At 33.9% G+C, this 22,074-nt stretch overlaps 1 protein-coding gene across 2 annotated transcripts in view; it reads right to left on the bottom strand.

Annotated features, from left to right (window-relative positions):
* Positions 1-22,074, bottom strand: part of LOC145683475 (uncharacterized) — a 136,788-nt gene that overhangs the window by 100,397 nt on the left and 14,317 nt on the right. For both annotated transcript variants that reach the window (XM_081754805.1, XM_081754804.1), the window contains exons 3-5: positions 16,496-16,552; positions 11,478-11,522; positions 6,457-6,501 (exon numbers count right to left, since the gene is read on the bottom strand). In XM_081754805.1, the coding sequence (XP_081610931.1) occupies positions 6,457-6,501; positions 11,478-11,522; positions 16,496-16,552 (147 nt within the window). The remainder of the gene's footprint in view (positions 1-6,456; positions 6,502-11,477; positions 11,523-16,495; positions 16,553-22,074) is intronic.

Consider the following 22,074-nt stretch of genomic DNA (forward strand, 5'->3'; position numbering starts at 1 on the left):
GGTCATCCCTTATCCCAGAGCTGCAATTTACCTTAAACATCAGCGAACATTCGGGATTGAAGATGTCATCAATCGAGGTCTTTTATGGACGTCCTTATAATACACCGCTCGAGAATCGATGGTGCATCAATGATACCGATTTCGGAGGTAAATCTTCAGCAGAGCTGTGGAAGATGGCGATAAGTAACATGGAGAAAAGCTGGGCATCTAGACGAAAATTAATGCTGCAGAGGAGAAATCCCGTTAATCTAGACATTGGGCAAAAGGTGCTTTTGAAGGCGCATGTAAAATCGTCGATTAAAGACATGATAGCTAAGTCGCTGAGTGACAAATGGTATGGACCATTTATCATCAGAAAGTTTCTCACTCCGAATACAGTTTTAGTGTCGGATGAAAACAATAATGAAGATTCCTATAGACGTTCGCATGTTTCTGAGATCAAGGTCTCTCGAACTAGACGTAATGAATAATGCTAATTAGGAGCGTTTATCAGATATATTGGAATTTGTAAGTATGTATATGAATATGAGGCTATAATTGTTATTTATTAGTGTGTCAAAAAGTCTTTTGTCATTTCATTGTTATTTCATCATGGCCATGATGAACAAAAGTCTGTGCTTATCATGATGAACAAAAGTCTGTGCTTATCGTGATGAACAAAAATTTCTGTGAGTTATCATGTTAAACAGAAATATTGTGTATATAGAATTTGAGATTTATTATATGTTATGATGATTTCGAGATGAATAAATATTCTATATTTATGAATCATTAAACTTATTGTGTATAGTAGTAATTTGTTAATTAGTAATTGTATATAATATTGTATATAAATTATGGTTTTATATAGTATTTATTTGTGTAATTTATTACTTTGTACTTATGATGTTTGTATGTTTCGTAGCCTCGCTGTTCTATCATGACGAAAAATTCCAGGAAGAAGAATTTTTCTTTTCCATCGGAGGCCAGCCTGTAACGATTCCGTTACGAAGAACTATGGCGAGAGGAGAAAATAAGAAGATAAGGATTGTAAAACATCTGGTCAATGTCAACCTTGCATTTCTCTTGTAAGAGAATGTTAAAATTTATCTGTATTTTCATTTTTGTTTCTTTTTGTAAAAAGACTGAAAGGTAAGAGAGGAAAAAGAATGAAAGAATTTGTAAGTTGCGAGCTGTTATCAGTTGAGTGTATTTAAGGAGAGAGAGAGGGGAGGTAAACTTTCTTACTGCCTCAAGGACGTGGTCGCTACGCGTGTATCCCGTGACGCGATTGTGGCGCCAGGAACCATGGTCGGTACGATCGTCCGTAGGGACGGCGTACTGGCTATGTTGTGTTGAAGACGTGTAGATGTCTTGATATTGGTGTCTGGGGCATGCAGGTGCCTTTGGTTTTCTTTGTTCAGAGAGGAGAGTACGTCTGTTCTGTTAATGTTCGTTATGGTAGAAGCGGACTTCTGTTAATAGGACACTTATTACATCGTTTGATTCTGCCTAAAGTCCTTATTGGATTTCTTCCTTGTGTGTGTAATAAAAAGGAATGAGAATAGTGAATTGTTGCTGTGTATTGAATTTACCAAATTTTCAAAAAAGAAGTGCAGCAAAAGAAGTGAATGAAGAGGATTATTTGTGAACGTAGTTTAAAGCTGCTTGTTCCCAGCTGTTTTTCAAGTCGAGTGAAGTTTTATTTCTTTCCACTCGTCATTTTTGTTCCTCGCTTTTGCCGTGTTCGGGGTGAGTGTAAAGAAAATAAAGTAAAGAGAAGTATATTTGACTAAGTCTTGTCGAACGGCGAGTTGCCTTGTCCGAGGAAATTGCCCAATGAAATCGTTTTTCTGTTCTCAATTTTGTGGAATGAGAACGTAGGGGGATTGCGTGTGTATAGGCTGAAAGATCCTGTTTTAGTTTCACTAAGCATTCTATAGAGATATTTATTGAATCCAACTCGCTTTATGCTAGTTCTAAATGAGAAACTGTGGATTCATTTTTGGTTGGTGAAAAGGGGATGTGGGAGGCGTAAGTACGCTCAGCAGTTAAACCTTTATTTTGCCTTAATAAGTTAATTGCCATCATCCCTGGATAGTATCATTGCTGTAACTTTGACTTTTGTTGGACATACATTAGCGTTCTAGAAGTAGTGGAATGCGAATGTGGGAAGACACTAGCCTGAATCTTGGCCGATCGATCAGTAAGAGGAATATTAATTGTGGAAATATCTTCATTGGGCTTAATAAGATATTCTTTGGAATATTAAGTATTTGCCGCTCAATTGTAATTATTACAAGGGAGGGTTGCGAAGTGCGACAATTTGAATGTCGATTGAAAACCTGTGTTTTCGCAGAAATTGACTAAGAATAGTCGGAATCTTAATATTTCCTGTTTTGTATATGCAACAACAATTAAAATTATTCTCTATTCCTCGTTATCACTTGAGAGACGAAATGCAGACCGAGGTTCAATTGCATAAGGAGGTAAATATGAATCCAAAGGAACTGTGAAGGTGAGTGCTAAACCATTTATTATATTCTTTGGTTTGTCCGTTGTGTGTGTTTTATGTTGTGTGGGTTGTTAATTTGCATCCATTGTGGTTATTTGTGGTTTATTGTGGTTCAATTCGTCGCCCAAACGTTTTCATTTTCCGAGATTTTGATAATTCAGCATTTACCATTTTTGGCTATAAGCTGATATTACTTTTCGTATTTGTGGTAGTGTTATTATTGCTCCATTATATTTCTATTACTGAATTACTTCTTATAGCATGATTAAGTTCGATTAATTTATTGATTAGCCAGAGATTAATTGGAAAGATTTTTGAACGAGATAAGACATTTCGGGGTTCGATGTTGAAATTTACTAATGACAACCCTTGCTTTAAAATTAAAATATATAAGAAGTATTATTGTTGAGATTGCATTAGTATTCATCCTCCCCAGAGCTTGGACTTTTTCGAAGTATTTAATAATTCGAATGATATATATTGAAACTACTGAGGCATTTTGAATCTCTATCTCTCTCCTTAATTGAAATTAAATTTAGTAAATACATCGATATTTGGATATATTTATAATACTGAAGAGTTAATTTTTAGATTTGCATTTGACTTGAATTGACATTGAACGCGGTTAAATTGAAGCTGATAAATAGAATCTATGTTACAGTACTTCGACGGTAAATTTATTGTTGTTTTTAGTTATCTGAGCGATCAGATATCACCCTGTAATTTAATTTGTTAATAAACCTTTGTTAAGTTGACCTGAGTCTTTGGTTATTTATTAGATATAAGTACTTTATATATTTGGTATTTCTGGTATAATGTTGGATGCTGAATTATCACTTAATGCCTGACTTTGCTTTGGATACCATGGAAGGACATCAGCTCGTGTAGTTCCCTCTGTAGTTGGTTGGGGGAGCTGCTGATTGGTCAACATATCGTGCGACCTTTTGCTAATCCACGTGTGTTGGACACTCGGCGGGTTTCCTGACTTCGACGGCGGATGGGAACGCTACATACCTCTCTTACGTGAGGTCATTGGTTCGATCCCAAGCAAAGGAAGTTTATCATGGATAACATCGTGTTCATGTGTTTCCAAGGGTACTCCGACGGCCTACCAAATTCTCTTTCCATTAATTCATCTATCATCATTCATCTACTTTGATTATTGTCTTCCTTATTCTATAAGACATAATCGCAAGACGCTAAACTGTAATATTTCACTTTAATTTTATTTCAAAAGCTAAAATGAAAATAATAAAAAAATAGATAAAAGCATGTTATTACATCAGTACTAATTTAAAAACATACAGTGTATATTAATGTCCCTTATCTAGAAATACTTGGAAAAATCCAATTTATAGCCAGTTGAGAATGCTCCAAGAGCATTACCAGAAGGAACTTAAAAATAATGGAGAGATGGAGCGACAAGAATAACCGTCATTGTACCTAGATATTAAAGTACTTTTTTATCTGCACCTTCTTCTCATTCTCGCAAAAATTACCAAAATATCATCTCTCTATGACTTACAGTTGCCGAGATAATGGATACTTAAATATCTCGAAATTAGAACTCTTTTGGTCAATATCTGGGGTACGGTGGCTAGTTGGCCAGTAGACAGTTAATCAGTGGCCAACGGTTACTATTTGGTACCACAATGTTCACCATTCTCTTAGGTATAATCAAAACCAATATGATCTCTGTGTGACTTACAGTTCCCGAGATTTGGATTTGGCTCCTTAAATCTCCCGAAATCGGAACATCTTTTGGCCAATATTACGGGAACGGTGAGTCATAGAGAGATGATATTGGTGTTCATCAATACCTAAGAGTATGGTAAACGTATTTGTACTGATAATAATTGGTGGTCACTGGCCAACTGGCTATTGGCCAAACCAGAGGCCAGTTAGACAGTGACCAGCTGTTACTATTTGGTACCAAAATATTTACCAACCTCTTAGGTATTGATCAACATCAATATCATCTCTCTACTATTTATGGTTCCTGACCTACGGTTTGTTAAATATCTAGAAATTGGCCATTTTTGGCCATTATCACGGGAATGGTAAGTCAAAGATAAATACTTAAATCAATACTTAAAAATATGGTAAACATTTTGGTACCGATAGGCATAATAATTGGTAGTCACTTGCCAACTGGTCATTGACCAACCGGTGGCCAGTTAAGCAGTCGCCACCGGTTAGTATGTGGTTCCAAAATATTTACCATTATTTTAGATATTGATCAACGCCAATACGAGAGACACTACGAAAGTTTTGAGATACGCATTGTTGTGGCACTGTATTTGAATCCCAAGAATTGGGTTCGGTAGTGTATCCAGAGGGAAGAAGCGAAGCAAGTTTGAACTCGCCTTGCTTATCAGCGTGGCCGTATCGCCTTCACTTGTTTGTTGATGTCAACAGTATTCGGCTGTCTAGAATGGAGCTCCAAAGGGAAAATTTTCGGGCAATGATCCTTTACGATTTCAAAAGTGGTTTGAACGAGACACAAAGCCTTGACCGTTTGCAGGGGGCATTTGGGGACTTTGCTCGTTTCCGTGCTACAATTTTTCGGTGGTTTGGTGAATTCGGAAGAGGCCGGACATTGCTTATAGATGAAGAGAGAGCTGGATGTCTGGCAACAGCTGTGTCAGATGGAAACATTGCCGCTGTGGAACAAATGGTTAGAGAAAATCCTCGAACAACTTTCAAGGACATTGAATCTACAGTGAACATTGGATAGCCAGCAGTAACAAAAATTCTTCATGATCATCTTCGGCTCAGGAAGGTTTCAAACGTTGGGTGCCTCACACTTTGACTGAACAGCAGAAGCGCATGCGTGTGGAATGGTGTAAAGAAATGCTTGCAAGAATTGATGGAGGCAATTCTCGACGCGTCTCTGACAATGATACTTGGATCTATCAATTTGACCCTGAAAATAAACGCCAGTCTTAAGTTTGGATCTTTCCAGACGAAAATCCACCCACGAAAGTGAAGCGACGGCGAAGTGTGGGGAAGAAGATGGTCGCAACTTTTTTCTCCAAATCTGGCCTGATGCAATTGTTTCACTTGAAAAACAAATGACTGTTACTGCTCAATATTACACCAATGTTTGCCAAACAAAAGTGTTCCAGAAGCTTCGGGAACGGCGTCCAAGAACTGTATTGCGTGTTATCCTGCTTCATCATGACAACGCGTCCGCACACACGGCCAGCATCACAATTCAGTTTTTAGAATATACGGAGGTCAAGCTCATGACTCATCCGCCGTGTAGCCGTGACCTGGCCCCGTGTGATTTTTTCTGTTCCCCAGGATCAAAGATCGCATGCGTGGGAAGAGATTTTGCAGCCCTGAAGAAGCTGTAGTGACTTACGAGAATGAACTTTCAACACTTGAAGAAAAAGATTGGCAACACTGCTTCCAAAAGTGGTTTTCGAGGATGCAAAAGTGTATACAGTGTAATGGTGAATGCTTTGGGAAAATGTAAGTGAAGTGTTAAATTGATTTTAAGTATGTAAGTTATTTCACATCTCAAAACTTTCGTACTGACCCTCGTATGATCTCTCTATTACTTACGGTTCGCGAGACATGGCTCCTTAAATCTCAGGAAATCGGCAATTTGTGGCCAATATCTCGGGAACGGTATGAGTGACGCAAAAAATGTAATCACTTTCTCTGATAGTTCTGATGCTGTATCGAATACAGGGTTCAAAATTGAAAGAATCTCAAATAACAGACAGACAGACACACATATATAGAGAATTCCGTAACGAACTTTCTATGTTCGTTGAAAATGAATAATAAGTAAAGTAAGATATTATCAAATATATTAGTTTTGTAAATAAATAGGTACCCATGACTTTTCGCTTGAGATTGAAGAATGTGAAACATTTATTTGATGTTCCTTAGACATACCGGAGAAAAAAAAATATATTGATTGTTAAATGAGTTAAATTACATGTTCTTACTTGCTTGGTTTTGACCATCCTCGGTGGTGCTGCCTGGACCCTTTCCTTTGGATGAGAAGAAAGTGCAACACGTTAATACGTAAAGAAGTTATGCAACTGAGAATGATTTAAAAATATTTGTAAAACAAGTTTTATTTACACAAGAGAACATAAATATACGAACAAGTACGAAAAGAACCCACTTAAAATGAAAAACAAGATATATATATATATATATATATATATATATATATATATATATATATATATATATATATATATAGGAACACAATAAAATTTGTATTAATATGTGCTACTTTTTCTGGTAGCGTATATATATTTGTGTAAAGAAAGTGAATTAAAAAATTCAATCTATGTGAATTTCTGCTCTTACTCTGTGAATTTGTAGGCATTGATACCAATTCTAAGGAAAGAGTTTGAATGAAACAACACTTGCATGAATAACCACAAATCATAATGTAATATTGTATAAAGAGTTGAATACGTATATTTTCAGCGTTTAAAGATTAGCGTCTACTTTTCAGCATCAAGGCAACATAAGAAATAGCATATAGGTTACGGAGGATACAAAGTTTACGTAAACTTAGTTCTTGAACTTCAGGGGCAAAAATACTAGACTTTTACCCATGCAGTATAGCTTTAGAACTTATAGAGGACTTTATAGAACTATAAATAGAAGAGTATGTTCAAGTTGGTATTGAAATTTCTATCAAATATGTAGTTTTTCTTTACACTGTTACGAACGATCTTATGATTGTTATATTTACTTAGGATACGTGTACTGATTTTAATCGTTGCGATAATATCATTTCTTGTATGAAAAATTTTGAAATTATAGATAATAAGATCTGTATTAGTTATACTGCAGCTGCAACATATTATATATGATTTGAATCAAATTACACTTACAATTAATTCACAAATATTAATTTGGTACCACATTCGCTCTTTCTTCTGAAAGAGTATATTAAACTTTTAAGTTTTGATCTGAGCTTTCGGACATATCTAAAACTTTCTTCAACCATTTTCTATAAACCTAATTGAACCACTGATTGGAAAAAGGGAATAAGTACATTTTTTTGCGATTTTAACCTGAGATAGCAGATGTGTTCCTTTAAGATAGTTACATCGTTGACTAGAGAATAGGAATGTTTGGGCAACTCTATATGACCAATGTAGAAGACAAAATCTCTCGCTGATTAGAAAAAGGGAATAACTACGTTTCTTATTTCCTTCTTCCAGTCACTACAGAACACCACCACAACTGTGAGACTGGTGTAAGTAGACAACCACCAGAACCCTCTGCTGGCGTTACGATACTTCGCCTTCTTTTCGCATTGCATAATCTATAGAGAACTTTTTGCCTCAATCAGTTACAGATTTACATGTTTTCAGTGATACAAGTGGTAGTCAAAACTGCAATCTTTCGATGACATGGATGCTTTCCAGCCTAACCGTGTCATAACGGTTCAACACTATACAGCAATATTTGCCTGTCAGAGGTCACAGTTTTTGCTATGTGACCGAAATTTTGCTCTAATCAAACCAGAACTCAAACGACACAATCGGATTTATTTTCCAGCGCAGTATAACCTCATGATTGCGAATGCAAGAAATACTGATACTCCATTTCAGGTTTACGAAGTTTTCAATGAAGAAATCTTAGATTTTAAACATTCGTGGTAACCGTTTTACAAGAAATCTTCAGGTAGCAATGTGGACAAAACAGTGAAATTCCAACTAAGTAAACAGATACACTGTTTACAAAACAAAATCTCCAGGTTATGTGTAAGCTCAGAAGTTTATCAATGGGCTAAGAACTGATATTTTTCGATTACTCAAAAGTAATGTCACAAACGTTCCACTTCCAACGTCAAAGGCATACGATTGGCAAGTCTCGATCAATCAGATAAAGATCAACGATTCTTCAGAAATCATCAAATACATACCTGACCAATACAAACAGTTTTATAGGATGATTTGTTCATGGAAAACCACTGACCAAGAAACTGTAGAAGAGGAAGATTCAGACAGACAGGACCCTATGTAAACCCATTCTACTGTGACAACGTCAGTTGTCTATTGTATTACTTTTGTTGCTGTACGAATAACATGTGCTGTACAGAAAAACGAACGGTGGCAATTAAAGTGTTAGAAACCTAACATGTGTGATAGTTCGAATACATTTATCCAAGATTAACATACAACATTGCATTCAACATGTACATTTTCATAGCTCTCTATCATAAACTGCACATTACATACGTTACACACAATTACAATTGCGTCCAACTTTAATTGATTGGAAAAAGGGAATATTTTTTCCATTTTTAAGCTTTTCTAATCAATTATAGAGCTGCAATACAATATTCTTCTTGTTGTCTTAGTGTTTGTTAGTTGTTTTGCTACAAGTATTCAATTATACACTTTTGAAACAAATACAAACAACGCCTCGAGAAGGTTTTTTAGTGTTATTGAAAACTTAGGTCTGATGCACTTATTCCCTTTTTCCAATCAGTGATTCAATTATGCCATTATGTATTAAGTATTTACAAACCATTATGAATCCATCCGATAATCCTTCTCCCATTGCCCGTTACAAACTCAGTGTAAATTCCAGCGTTTGAAACTTCTTCGAAAAGTAAACCTGATTTAATATTTAGTTAATATTTCTCGTGTATTATGAACCCCTAAACTTAGGTGTCGTCGAGAATGCATGAAGTTTTGAGTTGAGAAGTTCTTCAATTGATTATGAATATGAATTACTGGTTTAATACATATTTTTTAATCTTTCACATAGGTTTTTCTAATCTCTTGTTGTCTTGTTACTGCTACCTACTGTCTCTTTTGGCTACTTGCTCCTAAAATAGTCCCTAAAGAAACAGTTGAAAACAATCTGGTTCAGAGCTCACGTCCTGTTCAAGCGCAAATTTGCAAAAGTATGAAATAAGTGATACAACATGTGAAGCCTCAGTGGTTCGGAAATCAAGGTTTGACTTCATTTTACCTTTGCAGACATGTATGCATATATACAACTGGCAAACTAATTATTCCGTAAGTATTCGCATACACATAAATAAAAAATATCCGTTCTCTTTTTCGATGGTCAACAGATGCATCATTTCACCTTCGCTGACGCTCCTTCCGTTGTTGAACCAGTAACGGGCGTGGGCTCTGTTCTATAAAACAAGTGATGAAACTTCCTTTCAGAACGTCCCTCCTATAACAATAACAATAAATAGAAAAAGCAATAAAAAGTCAGAATGAAATGAAAAACGAAGCAAGAATAAATAAAAGAGTAAACGACTAAAAGGCTCAGAGAACGTGTGCAGTGTTAGAAGCGTGCATTAAAGCAAGTACACGCTAAACAATTTCAATAGCATTGTCTAATGCACGGTCAAATATAAGAAGCAGCCCATGACATTATTTGAGATCTCATTATCGAGGACATTCTATAAGAATGTGTCGAACAGTGAGTGAAACTATGCATTCCTCACAATACGGACGATTGAAACCACGCAGCAAATAACTATGAGTCAGATGAGTGTCCGATACGGAAACGCGTCAGTTAAACTTCATTTCAACGGCAAGAGCAAGCGAATGTGTATCATTCTCTAAGACGTGTCTTAACTGTATAAAATTTATTCCAGTGTGACCAACACCAAGCTTAACATCTATAAACAATGTAGCCAGTGATAAGGGAAGACCAGGTATGCTTGAAATTAGTTCCTGCGAACATATACGGACTAGTGTGAAATAGTTTTGTCAATTTCTTAAGATGACAACTGAAGCCATTTAGGTTCCACTGAAGAAGCACCATAATTAGAGAGAGTAACGTCAGAATCTAACTTTTCCACATGAGACAAATATCTTCCACTCAGTGTTCATTACTTCGTCTTTCAAAATATCAGATTCAAGGTGTCTTACGAACTGGTATAGATTTTGGTCTTTTCTGTTAAAGAACCATATCATTGAGCTGGTGTATATACGAGCTAAGCTTTAGGTCGGCCACAAAAGGTGGGTGGTGGTGAGCTGGAGTTTGTCGGAGGCCACCACTAATAGAAACAGGTGGAGTTTGTGGGGTTTTTCAGTCCACGAGAGTGAGGTCGAAACTCTGAAGTTTATCGGGAATACGATAAGTTTCGGTGGAAACGTCGGAACCCTTGGTTACCACAAATTTACAAAAAGTGGCTGCAACAATAGCAAAGGGCACAGAAAGCGAGGAAAGGATGCTTTCTCTGAAGTGATGCTTAGCTTAGCAGCAGAAATCTTCTCAAACCATTAACTCTCGGATACTTTTCTCACATTATAAGGCTGAACAGTCCTGAGATCAAGCAGAATGTTCGTTCTTGCAGTTGACACAAAAGGGCTTGGTCACTGTATAAGATTTCACATCATAACTAACCTAGCTACAATTGCATTGCGCGCTTAGCTAATTCATTGAATGTATCGACTGAAAAGGAAACGAGTAAAACAACAACGTTACTGCATTTGAAAATAATTTCTTGGAAGAACAACGTCTTCGAAGAACTCGAAAATTTGATAGTCTGCTTCCGTGTCTGAAATGTTGCAATCTTTTGTCACTGGTGAGCAAATATAGTTAGAAAGAATGTGTTACTAGTATCGCTTATATGTGTGTTCTTTAAAATGGGAAATTCTAAAGATGTTTCAGATGAAAAAGGCGAGGCAATATTTGTTGGAAAAAACTGATAAATCAAAAGCTGAAACTAGCAAAACTTTATTCATAATTGTTATTGAAAAGCACAAAGATAACTAAGATCAGGATTACTTCGATGGATTAGAAAAGAAGATAGTACATACATTTTGACCATTGTGTACTAGCAATATATTCCATACATATTAATTCAATGAACAAATTATGTTCAACAATGGAAGTTACAACAAAATGGACATCGTAGAAATTACTTCAGGAATATTAAAATATATGACATAGAAGAAATACTCATAACGATACTGGGCTTTTTATCTGAGGCAATAATGGTTTCGAATTGTTTACTTACTTGCTCTCCTCTGCATATTTCCTACAGGGGAATCGATATCATTCCCTATTACAAATAAAAAAAGAGATAAATCAGTAAGGTTACTACATGGTATTTAAAAATTCATTCCTTCAAAATTGTGTCAATTAATACAGTTTGAGTATTTTATGGTATAAGGATAACTGTTTAGTGTGTATGCTGAATTTAATCTATGAAGTGAACTTACAACTTTTCATTCTTGTGTACATGGCAAGAACATAATTTGACGAAATAAAAAGTCAGATATATTTTCTATTTATGTGACAAGGGTTCACATGAGTTAATAAACTCTGAAAACATAATTTTCTAAATTTCATCTAAACAGTTTCCTCTGCTTCTTTATGCTTTATTCTAGTTAAGGAAAGCCTTTTGATGCATCTTGCAGACGGACGACAGACGACACGGGATGCTTAATACCCTGATTTCTGCTATGTCAGTTTACGTTTGCAATTCCTATGATATTGTTCCTTAGGTGAATTAGAAAAGAAAAGAATTTATAAAGCGTTATTGATAGAAATATCGTCAGCCTTCTGGTTGGTAGGTAGGCAGGTAGGTAGATAGGTAGGTAGGTAGGTAGAGAGAGAGAGAGAGAGAGAGAGAGAGAGAGAGAAGTAATTCCTATTCTAGATTTTGAGCACACTAAAAGATGATAACAAACTGTTCCCACAAAGCACTCGACTACTTCGTACGCAAGTTTAGATTTATTTTTTGAAAAGTGGATCTCTGTTCCGCAGAAATTACAACTAGTGCAATATACAAAAGTATTTTTCATATAAGTCGCACTTTCTTTTAGGTCACAATAACTGATGTAAAACAGGCTGAAAATGTGAAATGAAAGGATGTTTCTGTTTTGTTAATAATAAAAATAGTGGGAGACTTATAACAACAATTACTTAAATAATAAAATTTGATGAAGAAAATTAATTAATTTTTTATTTATTTCAATACTGGAAACTCTTATAGTTATTTACTTCTAATTAAAGTTTATTATTATTTATTAAAATATTAAATAAATTGGGTAGATAAATTAAGTAATTATTAAATTAATGAAATTAAAGACAAAATCTTGTGAAGACAGTTTTTAAACTTTCCAGGTTTCTTGCCGTCATGGTTTGGAGTGCAGCTACTTGTCGCCAACATTCTAAACATTCCAGTTGAGAAAGTTTAAATGCATCACCTAACTGAGGGATTCGAGATATGAAGTGGTATATACAATAATGAGGCTCCAGCTGTGTGGGATTTAAAATAGAATTGTTATACAATTATATTAACAACAAAAATTGATAACAATATTCCTTAAAAATACCTCTGATATTGCTCATTTTAAATCCCTACAAGGAAAAGAATCTGGTCAAAAGATATTTTTATTTTCTTGGATAGCAACATGTTTCAAATTTATGTCCCTCTACCTCTCGATTTAATATCTATCACAGATTCAAATGTTCGTGTCAAGAACAGGTTGATGAAAAAGTTTAACCTGTACTAAGCTGCACTAGGAGTGGAGGTTGAAGTTCTTGTCATAAGAATATAAAGAACATAATTTAACAATCTCTTGCCAGTATTAATAACCCAAATAGTTTAGAACACCTGGAATATCTCGAGATGATGGGAAATGACCAGATGGAATTAAATTAACCCCTTCGAAAATGAATCACTGAATGGTATGGAACGTCATATGTGTAGATACATTTGCATTTTCTAATTTATCTTTAACATGCAGAAAGTCAAGGAATGCTGCTGAAATAGCCAGTAAACGAGAACAGACTAAATATCCCAAACTAAAACAATATATTTTCATTGCCTTTACTACTGAAATTTTGGCAGATTTATCCAGAAGGTAAGGGAATTCGTAAATGAAGCTGTGTCGAAATTAAATCGCAAGACAGAAGATCTAAGAAGTTAGCCATGTTTATTTCAGCGCATTAGTTTTACCATACTGCTAGGTAACGAAGTTAAAATGTTAAGTTATTTTACTTTTTCTAAAATTGAAGAAATGTTTTACTTGAAATGAATGTTAATTATGAAAACTCTGGATATAAATAACTATTCAGGTCACTCGCGACCATGGACGAATAGCAGAAACTCTATGATAATATGTTCAATGATTTGGAGAAGAGACAAGATATTCATGCAGAAACTCGAACCAAATTACAGTATCATTTTTAATAAGCCCAAAACCCAATGCAAATTTGATGATAATTTTGTATTGAAGCGGTTAACAATCATTATTGGAAAGAGCAAAATGCGGTTTGTAACATGCTTCAATAAGAAGAGGAATTAGCGATGTCGTGGTTACTGTGTAAAAATCTGATTATTTAATGAGCAACTTACGTATAAAGTAAAAACTTATATCAACTACTGATAATCTCTTCTTGGCCTCTTAGTGGTTCATCTAGACTTACATGAAAGGATTTTAACTCGGTCAGTTTTTTGTCGAAATTCATAGAACTGGTAGGCATAGGTGAATAGTTAACGCATTGGATTTCTCTGCAGAAAATTCGGGTGGGATTTGTGACAGAAATGAACTTATTAAAATCCCCAAATTTTAATTTCAGTCAGCACTCACAAGGAATGGACATGAACGTGCCATCCGGACATCCCAATCAAACATAGTCCATTCGATAAACATAACAAAGATATGTTTATGCATAAAAACGATAGGTGCCATGGACAACGGAGTAAGTCCCTGGAATCCATTAACCATGTTAGTATAAAGAAAATCATAGACTCGCAGTGAAATAGCTAATGTATCAATACTCTTCATTGGAAAGTCGTGGTTTATAGTTCATTGAGGGAGAAGCGTGGTATATAAGCCTTTCCTTGATACCTATTCCATCTATCAATACAAAACTTGGTACAGTCATTTCCGATCCTCTATAGTATTTTTCGAGGTATATTTGGATTGTGTGCTTTCACCCGGGACCACTATAGAGGGATCCAAACTTCATGCGAGGGATTTCTCGAGGAAATTTTACCTGTATTCTCCCAGTTTTCCCTGTTAAAGTACATTATGGGCCCTGATACGTAGCACGTCTAGAAAGTGTGTTTTATATTGAAAAGAATGAACTATAAGCCATGACTTTGCAATGAACAGTATTGATGCAATATCGATTTCACTGCTAGCCTACGATTTGCTTTATACTTAGAGAGTTAATGGGCCCCAGGGACTTACTCAGTTGACTATGGCACCTAATGTTTTGTGCATGAACACATCTTTGTTATGTTTATCGAATGGGCTAGGTTAGATTCGGAAGTCCAGATGACATGTTCATGTCCGTTCCTTGTCAGTATGATAAGCAAGATCTTCTGCAAAGAGAGAAAAATATGTTGAAGTGACATGATTGACTGGGAATTGGAGTAGGTAAGGTACAAAGACAAATATTTACGAACTAATCTCCTTGAATTGGTTTTGAATTAATATATTGAGTTTATTTCAAGAATTTTCCAACTCAGGTATGACCAGATTTTTTTCTTTCTTTGATGCAGTAAGTAGCGAAATAATACATTCCACACAGAATGTCTTTAATATTTGTCACTCATTGGACAGCACGTTCTAAACAATAGAGGTCAACCTTAAATATGGAGATATTTCTTCGTTCATGATTTGCACAGCAAGAGCTTGTGTCAGTGTCCCACAGACTTACCAATTGTTTCAAAAGTTACGTGTAAATTGGATTGGGTGTGTTCAGCCGAAATTAGAACAATGTGCTTTTGTTCTACGTATGAATACTTTTCACGGCATTTCAACGCCGAAAATACTTGTATTAGTTCTCTGAGTGAGTTCAGCGCGAGCACGGAGGAAAGTCAACATGCGTAGAATTTTACAAATTCAAATGTATACAAATTTGTTAATTTTTCTGATGTATTTAAGAAATGATTTTTCGAAACCTTTTAAGTTATGAGTTTATGCATAGTACTGTATATATATTAGAACGAATACAGAAGACAATATGAAAAGGCATAGAAAAATTGTATATTTACAATAGTAAAGTAAGATCTATATTCTTGTATATACTATATTGAGGAAAAAAGAAACCCTTATCAAAATTTAGTAAACTAGTAAAATGGCGGCATTTCAAAAGCAAACTTAGTATGGAATATGAATTGTGTTATAAGCTTAGTTTGATGTTGTAACAATCTTTATAGATAAAGAAACGTTTTGAATTTTGTTCAATGATTGTGTATAAATGAAGTTTTTCAATATTTCCTGAAATTTGGTTCCAAACTTTGCCATTAAACATATCAAAGAATATACTGTAAATAAAGTAAATGAACGCGAGGTTATATTTAGTCGGTATAATTAATTTTTAGTCGTTTGGAAAAGATGTATCGAAAATAGATGCTTTATATTTATTTATATACTGGGAATAATCAAGAAAGTTTCACTAAATGAAGTAATCCTTACACGGAGTGTGATGAAGACATTTGCACCACACCATTTTTAATTTTACTATTATGTGATACTAAAGTTTTCTTCCATTACTTAAGAAGCCCGCAAACCAGCTTTAGTAGTTTCGGGGGCCATAAATATGTTAGGGGAGCAGGTCATTAAAATATTCTCCTACAAATGTTTTTTGTATTAATAATAGCATTTTGTATTGAGGTCTGGAGGGGCCACGAAAAGTTTAGGGGGGCAGGCTCCCTAGACCCCTCTGGTTGTGGGCCTGGTCCTTAATATTATTAAATTTACTAAAATTCTATTCTAGTATTGAACATTATACTGGCATGAGTGTCAGACTATGTTTTATTTATGAATCTGATTATTTTAAAGTGATAAATATCTACAAAGCATTTCCTACATTTAAAATTTGAATTTTAGACATTTTATAACAATTATTATTTTTAACCAAATATATCACTGATAATATGCAAAACAGAGTTGAACAGTTAAACATAACTAAAATTACATTTTGATTAATGCATATTTTAGTTTGAAAGTTGATACTATAGACCAAGACTTATATTTATATAATAATGAAAATAAATTATTTGTTCCTTACGTATTCTGTCGGTGTTTCTTAGTGGAATATTATGATGCACTAACAAATTTGGAGAACCTAGTAAGAAACATGTTTGTAGTTATTTTAAGCTCTATAGACTATGAGATTTTGTTTCCACACATTTTGAACTATAAAGAATAATCCAAGTTTTATGCATTTTTCCATAAATATTTTTAAACTTAAAAAATAAAGATAAGTAGTAACGTAAAACGTAAAACATTTTATAAATTATTTACATTTTAGTCTATAATCATTAAGCATAATTATCAATCTTGTTGTAATTCCTCAAACTTACACAGTATATATACTCAGTTTTATATACTCAGCAACATAATTATAATCGATACCGTAACACATCATGCGAATAAAATAAACTTAGCATAGATTTAGTTAGATTTCCACTTTTTCAAGTATATTCAATTAAGCGAATCATTAGAAGTTACAGCGAGAAATATTAAAGGTTCTTTCAACATTTAAATATGAGTCTCAATTACCACAAACGCTTCTGCTTTTTAAGGAAAATAATTCTTAAATTCTGCATTTCGGAAAGTCGAGATCGAGTTTTACCGAATTAAAATATTAGATGTTGAATCGTCTTATTAGAGTTGATAACCAATTGAGCTGCCGTAAACAATGTTATATATCGTTTGTGATTTTAAGCAAACTAAACTGTTTTACGCTCTGTCTATACAAGGAACAAAGATTACCTAAAAAATATAAAACAACTATGAACAAGCATTCTATTAGTAGCAGTCGTAGTAGAAATAAAACCACTTTGAGTGTACTTCTTAACTCATTTTTGAAACCAAATTCTCTTCTGAACCACAATTGATCATCCTTCGTCCGCCAAATCCCTCTAGCGCAAAACGTTGATAAACTAAATAACTCTACACCCCTGTCAAGTACGCCACTCGAAAAACAATATAACGAAGGATACTGATAAGAACTTTGAACAGATTGTATATGTAAATGTATTTGCGACATTGTATTTTGACAGGTAAACTATTATATTTTTCTCTCGATTGGTAGTCGATATCCAGTTTATAGCAATTAAGTATAAAGTGCTTACATCTAAACTAATTATATATATATATATATATATATATATATATATATATAATTTAACTATTCTAAGCTCTGTTTGATTATCTTCTCTTTTTCTGTTATAATTATGTTTTAATTCTTTTGATTTCGTTATTAATTCTTCTTTCTTTAAACCTATATTATAATATCAACAAATTAGAGTATGTATCCTATTTTCTAATACGCACCTTTTACCATCGTGAGAGATTAAAGCAAATTTGTTTTCTTCTGCTGAATACACATTACGTTTTATGCTGTTTTTATTTCGAATTGTGTTCTGTATTTTGTATAATTTCTTATCTTCCAAGATACAATTTTCATAATTCTTGAAAGGAATTTCTGATTTCACAATATTTGATATTATTCCTTCCGCTTTTCTTATTTGATCTTCCTTTTCTTCTTTGCACCTGCCCCATTACCTCTTTCTCCCTTTTTCTTAATAGTACACAATTTTTACTTAAAGACATACAACCTTCTCTATTATAAGGAATTTAAATTCACTTTTATATTTTCCTAATATTTTCTTCTTAACCTGTTTCAAGCCAAATTCATTATTTTCTTTGTAATCAGATGTACATAAATGTTCATACATGTTTTTTGCACCCTCATATACATTATCTGTTTCAACATGTGCTACAACAGAATCAGTATCACTCATTAATAATTTCGCTTTATCACCATAATTTTTCTTTAATGCGTTGTAATAGAAATCATACAGATATATTTTAGATGTATCTCGCACCGACATTTCAACATAATCTTGCTTGCTTGCTTCTCCATAAGGCATATAATGATTCATAGCCCATACATAATCGTTATTTGCACCCATACACATTACGTAAAAACCATTCTTTTCAGGATTATAATTTTCTAGACACTTGCTATTTCATACTTCATATTTGTTATTTCATATCTATTTTAAACATTAAGAAATTTCCCCTTCTTATATCTATTTGTATATAGATCCTATGCCATAATGAGTTAATAATTCAAATTTTAGTTTTGTTATTGTTTAGATTGCATTCCACAAAAAGCCAGGACTAGTGAAATACCATGATGAGTTCAATCTATATGTTTTGAGTGCTGTATCTCTGAAATGTTTAATAATATCTGACAATTAAAGGGCATCTGTTTTATTATAAATGAGAATATTTTCTTCACGCTTTAAAGTTAAATACATTACAGATTAATAGCTGGTGATTATAATACTCATCACTTATTTCTTCTCCTGTTAATTTAGTATTAGCCTGTCTCTTGATAATAGAACTGGTTAATTTCCTTTTCCAGGAAAATCAGCATAAACATACGGATCGTTACCTTCTCTTTCCAGATGTTTAAGTACATTGTTAGAAAAAAACTTTGAATGTTTCTTTTAATTGTTCTGTTTGTAAATTTCTTGCTAATAATGCTAAACTGTTTCATAAGAATCTAAATAACTCAGTAAATTTTAATTGAATTATTCTTTCTTTTATTTATAGCTCTTTCTGTTTTTTAGAGTGTTATGAACTTTTCTTCTGTATTAGGTATTGTATTTTCCTTTTTAATGTTTCATCTCCTAACTTTTAAAACTGATGCGTATCATAGTCGGTTGGAACAATTCTTGTATGCTATTATAACAATATACGGGATCTTATTCATGCAATTAGTATACATCATAAAGAAACCAATTATTTATATCTCTTGTTGCAACTAATGATATGTGCGCAATAAGACATCACAACAAGGCAAGCGATACTTGTGTACTATTCTAACCAAGTGTTAATTAGTGCTTGCATTTGGCCCGAAAAGTGATTTAAAAGATATGCAAAAGGGACAATATACACCTGATGTAAGATTAGGTTTATCATCACAAATGTACGTCTACTATGACATGATTGGTTATGTTATTGTCGAGATACAATGTTAACCTTCTTACGAATTTGCAACATGGATCTTGTGAATCATACATTTCGAAATCATGCAGTACGTATTTTTAATCCTGCACATTATGTTTCGGTTGGAGAAAATGAATTTTGAGCTAATACAAATCGACATAAGGGATAGCACATGTCATCGTATGTCATTCACCTTTGAAACTGTATATTCAGAACTAAATTTTCGTCGTCGTCGCCATAACTGATTTGTACTTGCGGTACTACCAAAAACAAGCGTTATCCGGCGTAGGTAATGTCTACATGAGAAGTCACTATTAAAAAGGACGTGGAGTTGGTAGGTTCATTGGTGACTTACTTCGATCAGTGATACCACTAGTGAAGCAAGGAGCTAAAGCTGTAGGAAAAGAATTATTAAAATCGGGTGCCGATATGCTTAATGATGTTGTTATGCCGAATCAACCGCTGAAACAATCTTTTCATCAACGCGTGCAAGAGAAAGAAATAGCTTTACAAGCAAAAGCTAAAAATAAGTTAAAACCTATTCTGGGAAGTGGATATCATAAAGGAAATTGGGACGATTGTTCTCAGTTTGAGGTTGAAATGAAATGTTTAAGTTTTACGTCTCACGGATATGCCGGTTAGGCTAAAGGGGACGATGGTAATGAGAAATGAATGAAATGGTGGAATGAAGAAAATGGTAGGAAACGGGAGAACCCCGAGAAATCCCACGAGCACGGTGTTCCTCCAGCACAAAGTCCATACGGCGCGAGCTGGGATCAAATCAGGGAACCCAAGCACTGGAGGTGAACGCTCTACCACCGAGCCACCGCGCACCCACTCAGTTTTAGGTTGAGATCCCAACGACCAAGAACAGGACCTATCCTATTAAGAGACTTAAATTATCTCATAAGAAGAAGAGTTAATTGACATGGTCACTCGATATTTTCAATTAATTAAACAATAGCTTTCCTGTATCATCCCTCACGTGAATGTGGAAACTTAATTGGACATTATTCAACCTTACCCATGCAAACAAGTGTTATGGACAATGGTACTATTGATTACAAACCAATTAGTTCAATAGCTGAAAATTCACACATATTTTGTAGTGAGTGGAAGCAGTGATAAATGTATTGATTTGCCACAAACATTATCGTACATCCAAGCAGAAATTGTGAAAATCAGATGGTTGTACTTTCACTAAAACGCATAAAAATATTGGTCCTGTCAATGATTTCTGAATGCTATGTTTAGTGAAGTACAAATCTACTTAAACAATAAGCTGATTTCTTTTCAATCACATAATCATCCATATCGTTCGAACCTGAAAAAACTGCTAAATTATAACGATTGAGCTAAAATACATATTTACAAACAGAAATGTGGTTTTAAGATACTGCTGGTCATATGATCACAACTACCAGTGAGAACAAAGTATTTCAGCAACACCATGAATTGTCAAAACAAAGCATGAAATTCGATATGATTGGACATCTTCATTCTGATATTTTTAATCAGGATATATTTTAAATTCATGATACTTTCCAAACTAAAACAAAACTCAAAAATAAACAGTGATCAAAAAAGGTAGGCAATAGTTTAAAACGTTTAAACCAAAGATTTGGAAAGTGATAAGCTAATCACAATGTATCAATAATAAGCTTTCCGTGATCAATCAATCAGATTGCAACAAGTATTACTTTCCATTTATAATCTTTGACAGTAAGTTGTTAGTAAAGTTCAAGCGTAGTTGTATATTAATCGGTTTATCAAGTATCATGTGTTAATTCTTTTTCACATCAACAATCTTAGCCCATGAGTCATAACTACAATTGTAAGATTTAAAGTGTGAAATTGTTATTCTATATCAACAGGTTACCTATCAGATTTTTCAAGTCGAAAAGTTTAAGCTCGAATGAAGAGTCAACCAATCAGACTTCAGTAAAAATAGTCTTTCACGAATGACCTTAGACTATAAATTGTGACTAATGATCAAAATATGAAATTCGTATTGTTTCCTACTTATTGTTGCCTATCAGGTTCCAAGTTCTAAAACGTTAGACTATGAGTTGTCACTAAAGTTTAAAGCGATAAGATGATATATTATGTCAACATTCTCATATTTGAATTTTGACAAGAGAAAACATAAGTTAGACCATCTAATTTTACCAGAGTCCTAGTTTTGATAATTCCCAAATTCAAACTGCACCCTATGCACACTTCCCAAATTTTAGCAATGAAGTACACATGCCATCATATGATGTGTTAAACTGTCATGAAAAACATACAATAGGTTAATAATCGACTACGTGACAATACTATTATTTGGCACCCACAAAAGAAATATAAATTACCACATAAATATATAATGAGTCATAAAGAACATTTACCAAAATTCGTTTTGAAAATACCCAAATTTTCGAAGTGGTCCTACGTACTCTTCCTCAAAATTAGAAAAGGATATCAAGTACTCATGTTTTCGATTCCTATACACACATCAATAACCATTTAAGATACTAAGAACTTATCAAGGGGTCAAAATCCTCAAATTTCTAAATTTATACCAATGAATGAAACGTTGTGAACCACACTTGTGTACAGTGGGACCTAGAAAACATTTAC

The sequence above is a fragment of the Thermobia domestica genome, chromosome 4 (assembly GCF_964235325.1).
Source record: "Thermobia domestica chromosome 4, izTheDome1.hap1.1, whole genome shotgun sequence".
Lineage (NCBI taxonomy): Eukaryota > Metazoa > Arthropoda > Insecta > Zygentoma > Lepismatidae > Thermobia > Thermobia domestica.